This window comes from Scyliorhinus canicula, chromosome 10, assembly GCF_902713615.1.
Source record: "Scyliorhinus canicula chromosome 10, sScyCan1.1, whole genome shotgun sequence".
In the NCBI taxonomy this organism is placed as follows: domain Eukaryota; kingdom Metazoa; phylum Chordata; class Chondrichthyes; order Carcharhiniformes; family Scyliorhinidae; genus Scyliorhinus; species Scyliorhinus canicula.
The window spans coordinates 90,204,987-90,218,331 of record NC_052155.1 but is presented as its reverse complement, the minus strand read 5'-3'; the positions used below and the strand labels follow the sequence as shown (position 1 = coordinate 90,218,331).

General features: G+C 46.0%; 1 protein-coding gene across 2 annotated transcripts in view; it reads left to right on the top strand.

The window, feature by feature from the left end:
• Nucleotides 1-957: 957 nt before the first annotated feature.
• Nucleotides 958-13,345, top strand: part of LOC119972507 (peroxidasin homolog) — a 674,574-nt gene continuing 662,186 nt past the window's right edge. Inside the window, exon 1 of one of the 2 annotated variants that reach the window (XM_038809326.1) lies at nucleotides 958-1,659. In XM_038809326.1, the coding sequence (XP_038665254.1) occupies nucleotides 1,502-1,659 (158 nt within the window). In that variant the 5' untranslated portion in view covers nucleotides 958-1,501. The remainder of the gene's footprint in view (nucleotides 1,660-13,345) is intronic. The other variant, XM_038809327.1, reaches the window with a different exon arrangement.

Here is a 13,345-nt window from a genome sequence, read left to right as displayed (position 1 = left end):
CTCACCTTTCTAGGGGGCTAGATTGCCGCCAGAGCTGTCCCCGCAACTCCAGCCAGTGGGGAACAGCCCGCGCAAGTCCGCGCACGTGCGGAACGGCCGGCGTGATCTCGCGCATGCGCGGAACGGCCAAAGTATTCCCGCACATGCGCGGGGATCCCTTCCCGCACCTGCCCCCGGGCAATATGGCGGAGCCCTACAGGGGCCTGGCGCAGAGTAAAGTAGGCCCCCACAGAACCAGCCCGCCCTAAGATCGGTAGGCCCTGATCGAGGGCCAGGTCACCGTGCGCCCCCCCCCCCCGGGGTCAGATCCCCCCAATTCCAGGACGGCCCCCGCACACTTACCTTGCAGGTCCCGTCGTGTGTGAGGTGAGTAATCCACGCCGGTGGGACTGGGCCAAACTCGCCGGCCACTCGGCCCATCGGGGCCCGGAGAATTGCCGGAAGGGCCACTGTCAATGGCCCCCGACCGCTGCGGCGGGAATCCCACCGGCGCCGGGTCAGAGAATCCCGACCCTTGTTCTGTTTTAGTTTCCAAAATGTTTCCACGGTGTTTGAGTTCCAAGACAGAAGAGGAGGATGAGAAAATATCTTCTCGTAAAGGTTAATGTTCCCCATTTACAGCACTAAATACCAAGATAAATTCATAATTGGGAGCGACCCATTGGAGAGTGGTTAGCGCTGCTGCAGCACTGCTGTCTCACAGCATCAGGGACCCGGGTTCAGTTCAGCCTTAGGTGACTGTGTGGAGTTTGCAAATTCTCTCCATGTCTGCGTGGGTTTCCTCCAGGTGCTCTTGTTTCCTCCCATAGTCCAAAGATGTGCAGGTTAGGTGGATTGGCCATGCTGAATTGCCCCTTAGTGCCCAGGGATATACAGAGGTTATTTATGAAGGCCTGACCTTCTCAACCTTGCCTCTTGCCTGAGGTGTAGTGATCCTCAGGTCAAATCACCACCAGTCAGCTCTCCTCTTCAAAGAAGAAAGGAGTCGATGTTAATCTGGGACCGTGGTGACTTTGCACACAGTTTGTGGGGTGGGGGCCGGTGAGTGGGCCTGGGGAGGTATTCTGAGCGTCGATGGAGACTCAATGGGCCAAGTGGCCTCCTTCCACACTGTAGGGATTCTATGGATTTTGTCAGCAATATGGATAATTCCATGCTCTGCGGTATATAAACTGCGGGATGTATAAAGATTTACAGATCCCACTTTGGAGTGAATCCCTTCTTGTCCCTCCATAATCGCCCTGTCTCTTTTCTCCTTATGTAGAAAGTGTACCAGTAATTGTGTGTCTTTAAATTGCAGCATTAGGACTACCCCAGTACTGGCAGCATTTTGTGGATAATACTGCTGGATATTTTTTCTCAACTCCCTGTGCTGTAATATGATCCTGGTTGTGGTCTGATTGGATGCTCAGACTAACTTTAAACTTGCTCAGACCCCACTCACTCTTTCAGTTCAGATTCTGCAGCTCCAGGCACAGCCTCTGCTCTGATCTCACTCAGGATGGGACGCAAATGTTTCCTTTTCGTAACTGTCTTCTTTCTTCTCTTCCCTGCACTCTCCTCCTGCCCAAGCCGATGCCTGTGTTTCAGAACCACAGTCCGCTGTATGCACTTGATGCTGGATCATATTCCCAAAGTAGTACCGCAGACTGTTATCCTGTAAGTGCCGAACTTTCTTTTGAACTGTTTTGAAAATGTGTTTCACAAGCTGAGTTCAGTTAACATCTGACTTTGTTATGGTAATCATGTAGTTTAGGGAACAACTAAATCAGAATTGAAGTTGATGAAGTAGGCCAAATTAATCTCAGTTTGAGAATAAATTGAAAAACTTGTTCTATGCTGCTGAAAAGAACTTTAAAACTATCTGCTGCAACTTCTGTGGTGTTTCCATTATATACTGATGTGAAAGTGAGTGCTTTGAAATGAATGGAGAAGTACAAGAAGGATGCCAGCTGGAACGAAGTGCCAGTATATTGTCACCTGCTGAGATTTGTTTGGGTTATTTTAGCAAAGTTTAATGTTGCATGTGAAGAAATCTGCAAGCTCAGTTTGTCGTGAATTTAGGGAAGGTAGATGATTTCATGTTTCAAACAGAAAAGTTGAACCTACAGTGTTTGGATTAGTCCGACATAAGAATAGCGCCAGTTGATTTTCAACTAATTGAAAATATATTTCAATAAGGCAAAAATCTTAAAACTGCCTGCGGAAAGGCATAGCCATAGTCTGTAAAGTACTTTCTAAAAATTGTGAAGAAATTGTGTTTTATTTGCTAATGGCTTCAATTGCAATTCTCCCTTTCCTAAATAATTTTTGGACATGCTTAAGATCGTTATTCTGTAAGGGTATCTTGACATTTGAAAGCACAGCTTCCTATAAATATTGGTTTGTTCTGAAAAATTCATATATTACGTGCTGGAGAGATTCTGAAACTGTGGTTTGGAATCTCACTTTCTTTGAATGAGGTTTTAATCAGCCCCTTTTGCAAGTTTCCTATACTTTAGAATTGAAGATCATGCCTGCTGTTACATAAAAATATTTCTCAACAATCTGTGAACTTTAAAATGAGGGTATATGAGGTTTGGGACTAGAACAGACATGGTTGAGCTGTTACTACCCTCTAATAGTCATAATTTATGCAGCATAGTTTGTGCTGGAGTGAGGCCAGTGGGGACTCCACCCCACTCAGAAATGAACCTTTGTAAGCTTCACAGATTAGTATCAGTCTGGGTGGTACACACAGTCTCTTCCTACTAAATCTATTGCCATGGATATGTTTTCAGTGTAGTGTAAACAGGCTCCTGGTCTTACATGACCTTTGATGTGCACTGTATGCCTGCAGGAAACAGACAATTTATACTCTTTGCCGGAATCGCTCACGAACAAGTATAGAGTGTTCACCTAAGAAACTCCATGTTGCTGGTCATGGGTTCTATGGGTCTCATTATCCATGAGAATTCTTACATTTCAGGTTCCGAAGTTGACTTTAACTTTGATTTTCTGACTGCAGGTAGATGAGCCTGCTGGATGAGGGTTTGCATCTAGGTTGGGGTCATAGCAGGCTCCGTTTAGGGCACCTTTTCTAGCCCTTTCCCCATGCGGAGTGAGCAGAATGGATCCTGAGGGCTGATCAGTCATGAATAAAGCTGCTGAAATGCTCTCTTGTTCCTATTCCAAAAATGAGATGACTGAACCAAACTCCACTGCCTACATGCTGGTCCAAAGCTAGTGACTTGCCGATCTCACGGTCTTGTCCCCTTCACCTCTCACAAATCGGCGATCGCCGCAGGACTTGTCTGTGTGGGTGGTGTGTTGCACTTATACTCTATATCACTGAATACATCCTTACTCCACCCTGGCATAGCTGGAATGAAGATGCTGTGTGGAGGAGCAAATGCTACTGAACTCTTATCCTACTTAAATTATACTAATGGATCCAAGAGCAAACGTACAACAGAGAAGTGTCTCTCACTGTATTTGGCATAATTAGCAGTCGAAACAATTTTGCTGCTCGCTTGTGGTGTCTTCATATGGCACATTTTTGCTGAAGACAGAAGAGGCCGACCATTGAAAGGTAGGTTCATAGATCATAGATCATAGAATTTACAGTGCAGAAGGAGGCCATTTGGCCGATCGAGTCTGCACCGGCTCCTGGAAAGAGCACCCTACCCAAGGTTAACACCTCCACCCTACCCCATAACCCAGTAACCCCACCCAACACTAAGGGCAATTTTGGACACTAAGGGCAATTTATCATGTCCAATCCACCTAACTTGCACATCTTTGGACTGTGGGAGGAAACCGGAGCACCCGGAGGAAACCCATGCACACACGGGGAGGATGTGCAGACTCCGCACAGACAGTGACCCAAACCGGAATCGAACCTGGGACCCTGGAGCTGTGAAGTGATTGTGCTATTGTGAAGGTTCTGCCACGAGTGCCATGCATTAAGTTACCAAGGGTCATTGTGGGTTGCTTTTTGCATTGGCATGAATTGAAGCTTGCAACCTATTATAACAAGAATTCAAGCACAGTCTCCTGAAATTGTGCTGTGAGAGATAGTCGTGATAGTTTAAAATGTGTTAGCAGTTTTGGAGTCAATGCCACCACTGAGCTTTTATTTTAATTTAAATCTATATTACTTTTGGTTCTAACTATGACGTGAAAATGCAATTTTCAGGAAGGACATTTTAATAATAATAATCGCTTTTTGTCACAAGTAGGCTTCAATTAAGTTACTGTGAAAAGCTCCTAGTCGCCACATTCCAGCGGTTGTTCGGGGAGACCGGTATGGTTGCTATGGGCGTGAGGTAGAGTCAGGTGTTATCAGCGTATATGTGAAATATCTGTTAAAGTACACTATCCTTTATTTCGCAAGACCACAACAAAAACTTACATGTATACTGCAACTTTAACAAATTTCATTGGAGCATTATAAAATCAGTTTGACACCGAACCACATTAGAAGACATTAGGTCAGATGACAAAAAGTTTGCTCAAAGAGGTAGGTGTTAAGGCATGTCTTAAGGAGCAAAGCAAGGTAGAGAGGCAGAGAGGTATAGGGAGGGGCTTAAGCAACTGAAGACATGGCCATCAGTGGTGCAGTAATTAAAATCAGAGATGCTCAAGAGGCCATAATGAGAGAAGTGCAGATACTTTGGAGGGTTGGGGGGGATAGAGGAGATTACAGACATAGTGAGGCCATGGAGAGATTTAAACATAAGGATCAGAATGTTAAAATCAAGATGTTGCTTGACAGGGAGCCAATGCAGGTCAGCGAGCACAAGGGTAACGGGGGAATGCGACTTGGTGCAAGTTAAGGCATGGGCAGCAGAATTTCAGATGACCTCACGTTTATGGAAGGTATAATGTGGGAGACAAGCCAGGACTGTGTTGGAATAGTTGGTCGAGAAGCAGTGAGGGCAGAGAAACTGAAACGGGATGAAGTTGAGTGATCTTACAGAGGTGAGAATAGGTGGTCTTAGTGATGGCACTAGTATGAGGTGGGCACAGTAGCACAAGTGGCTATCACTGTGGTCTCACAGCACCAGGGTCCCAGGTTTGATTCCCCACTGGTCACTGTCTGTGTGGAGTCTGCACGTTCTCCCCGTGTCTGCGTGGGTTTCCTCCGGGTGCTTCGGTTTCCTCCCACAGTCCAAAGACGTGTAGGTTAGGTGGATTGGCCAAGCTAAATTGCCCTTAGTGTCCAAAAAGATTAGGAGGAGTTATTGGGTTACGGGGATAGGGCTGAGGTGAGGGTTTAAGTGGGTCGGTGCAGACTCGATGGGCCGAATGGCCTCCTTCTGCACTGTATGTTCTATGTTCTAGTAGCTCACATTGGGGTCAAATGTGGCAAAAAGATTCCGAACAAGTTGACTCAATCTCAGGCTGCTGCCAGACAGATGAATGGAGTTGGTAGCTAACAAATAGAATTTGGAGTAGGAACTGAATGGCCAGTCTTCCCAATATTTCATAGAATTTCATAGAATTTACAATGCAGAAGGAGGCCATTTGGCCCATCGAGTCTGCACCGGTTCTTGGAAAGAGCACCCTACCCAAGCCCACACCTCCACCCTATCTCCATAACCCAGTAACCCCACCCAACACTAAGGGCAATTTTGGACACTAAGGGCAATTTAGCCATGGCCAATCCACCTAACCTGCACATCTTTGGACTGTGGGAGGAAACCGGTGCACCCGGAGGAAACCCACGCAACACACGGCGAGGATGTGCAGGCTCCGCACAGACAGTGACCCAAGCCGGGAATCGAACCTGGGACCCTGGAGCTGTGAAGCAATTGTGCTAATCACAATGCTACCGTGCTGCCCTAATTTAATTGGAGGGAATTTCTGCTCATCTGGTACTGGGTGTCAGCTAAGCCGTCTGATAATTTGGCAACAGAGGAGGAGTTGAGAGAGATGGTGGTGAGATAGAACCGGGGGTCATCAACATACATGTGAAAATTAACACAATGTTATCTCTTGGTCAGACCTAATTAAGTATTGTGCAATAGATCCTTAAACATTGCATAGGTAAGAATTTCAATGCACAATATTCCTAACTCAAATCGTACAAAATTCCAGATCCAAAAATACTGTCGGCATAATCCAAAAATAACATTTTTAATAAATATGTTATTCATTAGGATTTAACTATAACAAGATCTAAACACTTTGGGAATTTTCCCAGACAAAGGGTTTGCTTGCATGCACAGAGTTAAACCCCTAGAATTAACACCGGGTCAGGATGCTGACACCATTCTGCCCACTTCCAGCTCCCTGAGTGTTGAGATTGTAGGCAAGCAGAGAACATCCTTGGATCTGTTGGGTAAATTTTAAGTTAATTAAAATTCCGACTAAGAAATATTTTAACCCTCTTTCTAAATTTCTGGGCTGGAATCCAACTTGCCAATATGTCAGCAATTTTCCCGGGCAAAGAAGGAAGAGCTTCTTCAGTGAAACTGACTGGCTGGTAAGGTTTTGATCAATTACACTGAAGAGCTCCCGCCATCGCCATTGCAAGACTGCTGTTCACAGCATTTAATCTTTCAGAAAGAGCTTTCACTGGTTGACAGGGGATTGCTAACATCTTACAAGGCAATAGACTTGTCTAGCACTTCACTTAAATCCACTGCACTACCCTGCTACCAGCCTTAAACATGACAAGGGAGTAGTTCATGTTGCTCCACCTTCCACTTCTGCTGAGGGCAAAGATCAGAAGCTGTACCACCACCAAACAGCAGCTTTCCTCTCAAGTCACCTGCTTCACCACAGGGCAGGTGAGATGGTCACTGATAACAGTGGGAAGGAGTGGCCCACATGGACCACACCCTATACGAACAAAGGATCAGCTCCCTGGACACGCCTGTGCATCAGCGCCTTAGGAAATTTCAGACCATGGCATAAGACCATAAGACATAGGAGCAGAATTAGGCCATTCGGCCCTTTGAGTCTTCTCCGCCATTCAATCATGGCTGATATGTTTTTCATCTCCATTCTCCTGCCTCCCCCCCCCCCCCCCCCACCCCCCCCCACCCCCACAACACCTGATCCCCTTATTAATCCAGAACCTGTCAATCTCTGTCTTAAAGACACTCAGTGAATTGGCCTCCACAGCCTTCTGCGGCAAAGAGAGTTCCACAGATTCACCACCCACTGGCTGGAGAAAGTCCTCCTCATCTCTGTTTTAAAGGGTCGTCCCTTCTGTCTAGGACTGTGCCCTCGGGTTCCAGTTTTTCCTACTAGTGGAAACATCCTCTCCATGTCCACTCTATCCAGGCCTCGCAGTATTCTGTAAGTTTCAGTAAGATCCCACCTCATTCTTCTAAATTCCGAAGAGTACAGACCCAGGGTCCTCAATTGCTCCTCATATGACAAGCTCTTCATTCCAGGGATCATTCTTGTGAGCCTCCTCTGGACCCTTTCCAAGGCCAGCACATCCTTCCTTAGATGGAGGGTCCAGAACTGCTCACAATACTCCAAATAGGGTTTGACCAGAGCCTCACGCAGCCTGAGAGGTTGACATCAAATCAGGGACCAAGAGCTCTCCATTGTCAACAGTGTCAGTGAGAAAGGCCAAGGATTGGCAGACCCAGGCCTGAGATGCGTGAGGGGTCACAAGGAGGGGATTGCTGGTGAGTAGGGGAGGGGATTGGAATAAAGGACAGGAGTTGGCTTTCAATTTTCCCCCAGTCCCAATGCGGGTCCTCATGATTGGCAACTGTGTGCCTTTGAATGAGGAACCTAACCCCTCCCCATGGCACACACACATCCCACTACCCATCTCCATGCTTCGCATGTCAGTCTTCTCGCATGGCAAGTTACTCTTGCACCGCTGGTTGAATACGAGCAGCATGAGGACTTTAAGTGGCATTAATTGCCTACTTAAATGTTTCAATTAGTGTTCAGATGGGAATGCCATCTACAAGCCTTCTGGCTAATCAGGTAGAGGCAGAAGGTGGCACGGTACCCATCCTGCATCCTTCCACCTGAACAAGTGCTATGTCACCTTCAATTTCACCACATGGGGAGCATTAAATCCCACCCAGAGTGTGGGGCTTGCTATCTAAAAGTGTTGGACCAATTGTATTTCCAGCTCTCCTCAGGTCCTTGCACCTCTTGGAAGAACCACACTCCTTCTGCTGTTGACTTCCTCCACAACTTCTATCCTTGGTTAGTGAGGATGTCCTCTGTGTCCTGCCATTGGGAAAGATCACCTCACTGTAGATCTCCAGGAGGATCTCCAGGTAAGAGTGAAGAGTGAGAGGCCCAAGGAGTAGTCTTTCCAGGTCTCTTCTCCATTCTTGTGGTTGCTGCAGCTTCAAATATCCGATTGCCGGTGAACCCTTGTAAAATGCCTCCTTTGAAAGATTAGAAACACCCGGCAGATTTCTCCCACTTTGTGACTAAGTGCCATGGCAGGGGTGGGAATGTAGAGTGTTTCCTGCTGTGGAGGCTGCTGGGAAAACACCCAAATCTTCCAACCCCATTAATTATGCACCTGGTTGTTTTATGCCATATTCAGTGGTGCGGCGTGCCCGGATGACATGTAGACCCCTGTCGTTGTCGTAGCCGGGTGCCACATTGAAAAGTTGTCCAACGTCACTGACCCACTATTGAAGAAAGAAGGTGGACCTCCTGAGAATGAATATGGATCTCCAGGAACATTCTGAGGCTGGAAGATGGGCCCTCTCGAGGACACCCAATCTGTAGATGCTCCCTGCTGATGCTCCCTAACACCCACTATTGTGGTGTTCCCGGGTTCCGGGCTGCCTCTATCCTGAACTCTGGAGGCAGCCCCAGGCATTGTTTATATGCGTCCTGACATCTGCACACCATGTTGCTCCAAGAATGTTTCACGCTAGTATGCTTTGCCGGTGCCATTGCGGGAAATCTGGCGTGCGGAGTGCTGGGCCTTCATTTGCATCCCATTTAATGGGATGCCAATCTGGTTCACAACTGCCTCTGGCATATTTTCCATATGGTGAGGGCACCAGTGGAAGATCCACTGCAAATTCACGCTGACGTGAAACTGATTTCTGGGCTTTCAAACAAATTCTTCTCCCCCATGCCCACCATCGCACCCGTCGGAGTGGACTTGGGAGAATTCCGCCCACCACTCCTGCCTTTTTCCCGAATCGGTAAGCCAACCCAAAGGTAGGGTGGTGGTGTTGTGGCTGAGTTAAAGAGCTTAGCAAGGCCTGCCCGGGAGTAAATCGGGTTCTCGACCTGAAAGTTGTCCTGCCGTTTCACCAACGAATCTGCCTTTAATTATCTTCCATATATTATTTATTTAATATCTGTTTGTGTTCATAAGAGTATATATAAGTATTTGAAATGTCATTGTACAGATTATCACAATACACATGGGAGGTTACATCAGCATTTTGGGAGAATGGATTGTAAATCAGCATTTCTGGCATACATATGTTTGTGGGGCAGTGTACTTTAAAGTGATTAATCTGTTTAGTTGTGAGCTCTTAGGATCGTTCGAGCTATGGTTGGGGGTAAGTAAATAATAGGATTCTGCCGACATGGATTGGCAGTCTTACAGGATTAGCTCATCACTCTTAGCTTGTGGTGGAGGACTGTATTTAATTTAGACATCTTCCATGCTGATCTCCTTTCCATTTGGGGTGACATTTGGGTAAAGCTGCGAGGTGGAGAAGGGGGTTGTGGTTGGAGCCCTGTTTGTTGGAATGGTGACATGTGGCCTGAGCCTCCTGGAAGGGGCTCTTGACTACCTGGTTCTTCCTGAGCTGCAACAGGAACTTTGCGTCACCTGTTCATACTGGGCATGTGCTGCATGGATATTTTCCTCAAGTTTTGCTGTGGGGAAAAGTTGCTCAGGATAGGGGGAGGGCAAGAAGTATTGCACCATTTTTGTAACTAATGATACACAGTCTGAAATTTGAATGCAACATAAAAAATGCATTCAAAGGACAATCCCCTTTTTTTTTATAGCAGGTACATATTTGTCAAGACAGTTTTTCCACTATATATGGTGACCGGTGTAATCAAGGATTTTGTTCACAAAGCTGGACACTGCTCAACAATTTACTCATGGCACAGATTTCAAATTTACTTTCAAATTGGAGAAAATGTTGTATTTAGTTATGACAAATATTTCAGGTTATGTTGACTGCAATGCAATCGTGTTTTGATATGAGTTGCTAAAAAGTAGCTTTAAAGTAACTATATGAGATATTTCTGACAACTGTTAGAGATGGATTTCCTAACCCATCACAGAACTTTCCTCAGAGTACTGACTCCTGCGGAGCAGATATGCAACAGTTTATGCCACGAGGGAACGCTGTGGAAAAGGCTTTTGGCCATCTTCTAATTTGCGTAAAACACATAATAGGATAATATACATGATGCCAGACTACACCATTATGTAATTTGCATGTGATATTGTTTTGTGGGAAAAGCAGCAAAGCCTTCTTCTCCCAAGAAATGTGCCAAACATTGCTTCTAGATGATTTTAATTGGTCATTGCTAATCCAATTGACATGGATGGTTTTCATAAGTCCAGGATGATCAGTTTATTTTTGTCTGCATATTTTATCAGTTAATTAAATTGTATTTTACGAAGAACCTTACTCAGGCATTGATTTATTTCTTGACATTCTAATGCAAACTGCTGGTTTATAGAAACATTTTAGACTGAATTTACATAGTTATAGACACAGCATGTAGAGTTTTCCCAGCCTCATGGTTGCAGGCTTGGAGGTGTTGGAGTGAGTGTGTGTGTGGGGGGGTTGCTGCTGGGAAAATCAGGGGAGTTACCATCAGAATGATTCTCCAGCACATTCTTGCTGTTGGTAACTTTTCCAGGGGGCAGGACAGGACCTGAATCAACTGGCCACACTATTGAGGTAGATAGGAACCTTAAATATGTAAAAAGGCCATCAGGTCGAATGCTCAATGGCATTTTGCAAAAGTAAAATGGTCCACCCCCAACTTGCAGAGGCAATCAACTCAAAGGAGGCAACCTCCTTGCATCACTTCAGGAGCCAATTGGAGCTGAAGAGCTCATTTGACAAAGAGGGGCTTGGGATATGAAAGGGAGCTCCAGTAGCCCCAACGATCCAACTGGCTTGCCAATTTTCTTCGACACCTCCCCCTCCCCATCCCAGGAGCTAGCACACCATCCTTAATAAGACAGTGGGTGCCTCTGCCCAAAATTAAGAGGGTGCATATGGGGAATTTTGTTTGACTGGTCTTTCTACCAGAAAATATGGGCTCAGGATCTCCATTTGGCACCAACGTTAGGGTCCCAAAGCCCAGTGTAGCCCAAGGTGTATGCTGAAGCTGGGCCCATATTTTCAGTTTGAAATAACAGGGAATGATCCCTTAAAAAAAGTGACTGATTACTACATTTTATCATCATCGAACTGTAATTGGCCCAGAACCTCTGATCTCTAGATGGTCATGTTCCACATTACCACGGAAAGTGCAGTGGGGGACCTTGCTGAAGTCCCAGTGTACTGACTGTATGGGAATTGCCCATAAATTTGGAATTCAAATGGGCAATTCCCCTACATCTGGAACCACCCAAATTGGAGTTAAAGCTGGAGACTTCGGATGGTTCTGACTCATTTACCAGAGTAGTTACCCAGCAAATGTTCGACGGGATTACACCTGTTCTAACTAAAAGGGAACTATACCACTGACCTCCCCAATTCCCACTGCGCCCCACAAATATTCCCGCAACCACGTGGCCCCCGACCTACGGAACCCACCCTATCCCATATACCCACCTGCCACACTACCCCCTCACCCGACTGCCGCTTTACCCTCACCTGCACACCACCTGCCTTCCTAATGGCTGCCACCTTACCGTCTCATCCATTTAACATACACACTTCTCTCTGTAGCTTCTAAAAGTGTCTTTTTGAACCTTTACAGTCTCTTCCTACCAAAATATGACAGCTGGTGCCATAAAGAGGGGGCATGCCTTGCCTGCCCCTGATGATCCTGCATTCCCAGAACAGGTACACTCTGCTTTTCTGAAGAGGCCCATTATGGAGTTCCATACCAGAAATGCAGAATTCCATTTTAGGGCAAATAAATAGCCACTCCTTTGAAGATTTGGTCCACATATTGTGTGGATCAGAGGTTAATTTTCAAAAATTCATTCTTGGGATAGGAGTATTGCTGACAAGCCCGGCATTTATTGTCCATCCGTGATTATCCTTCAGAAGGTGGTAGTGAGCTGCCTTCTTGAATTACTATGACCCCTGTGGAGGTTAGAAAGGGAGTTCCAGGATTTTGACACAGAGACAGTGGGGGAATGGTGATATATGTCCGAGTCAGGATGGTGTGTGGCTTAGAAGGGAACCTACATTAGTTCCTCATCCTTGCTGTCCTTCTAGGTAGTTGAGGTTGCAGGTTTGGAATGTGCTGTCGAAGAAGCCTTGAAAATTTGCTGCAGTGCATCTTTTAGATGGTACACACTATGCTCTGATGGTGGAGGGAGTGAGTGTTTAAAGTGTGGATGGTGTCATATGACCTGGATGGTGTTAAGTTCTTTGACTGTTGTTGGCGCTGCATTCATCCTGTGGACAGTATTCCATCGCACTATTCACTTTTGCCTTGTAGATGGTGGACAGGATTTGGAGAGCAAGGAGTTGGGTTATTTGCCACAGAATTCCAAGCTTTTGATCTGCTCTTATTGCCTCAATATTCATGTGGATGGTCCAGTTTATATTTCGGTCAATGGTAAAAACTGGTATGTTGATATTGAGCAATTCAGTAATAATAACGCTGTTGAAATTCAAGGGGAGATGGCTAGATTCTCTCTTGTTGGAGATGGTCATTGCCTGGCATTTGTGTGGCACGAATGTTACTTATCACTCATCGGCCCAAGCCTGAATATTGCACAGTCTTGCTGTATTTGCTTGTTTCAGTAATCTGAGGAGTTGGAATTGTTCTGAACACTGTGAAATCCTCAATTAACATCCCAATGTTTGACCTTATGATGGAAGGAAGGTCTTTGAACCAACTGAAGATGGTTGGGGCCTTGGACATTACCCTGAGGAGCAGCTGCAAGCAATGTTCTGAGGCTGAGATGACTGGTCTCCAACAACCACAACCACCTTCTTTTGATCTTGGTGTGATTCAAACAATGGAGTTTTCTTCCTGATTCCCATTGAATTCAATTTTGCTGGGCGCCTTGATGCCACACTCAGTCAAATGCTGCCTTGATGTCAAGAGCCATTACTCCCTCCTCAACTCTGGAATTCAATGCTTTTGTCCATGTTTGGGCCAATGAACATAGAACATACAGTGCAGAAGGAGGCCATTCGGCCCATCGAGTCTGCACCGACCCACTTAAGCGCTCATT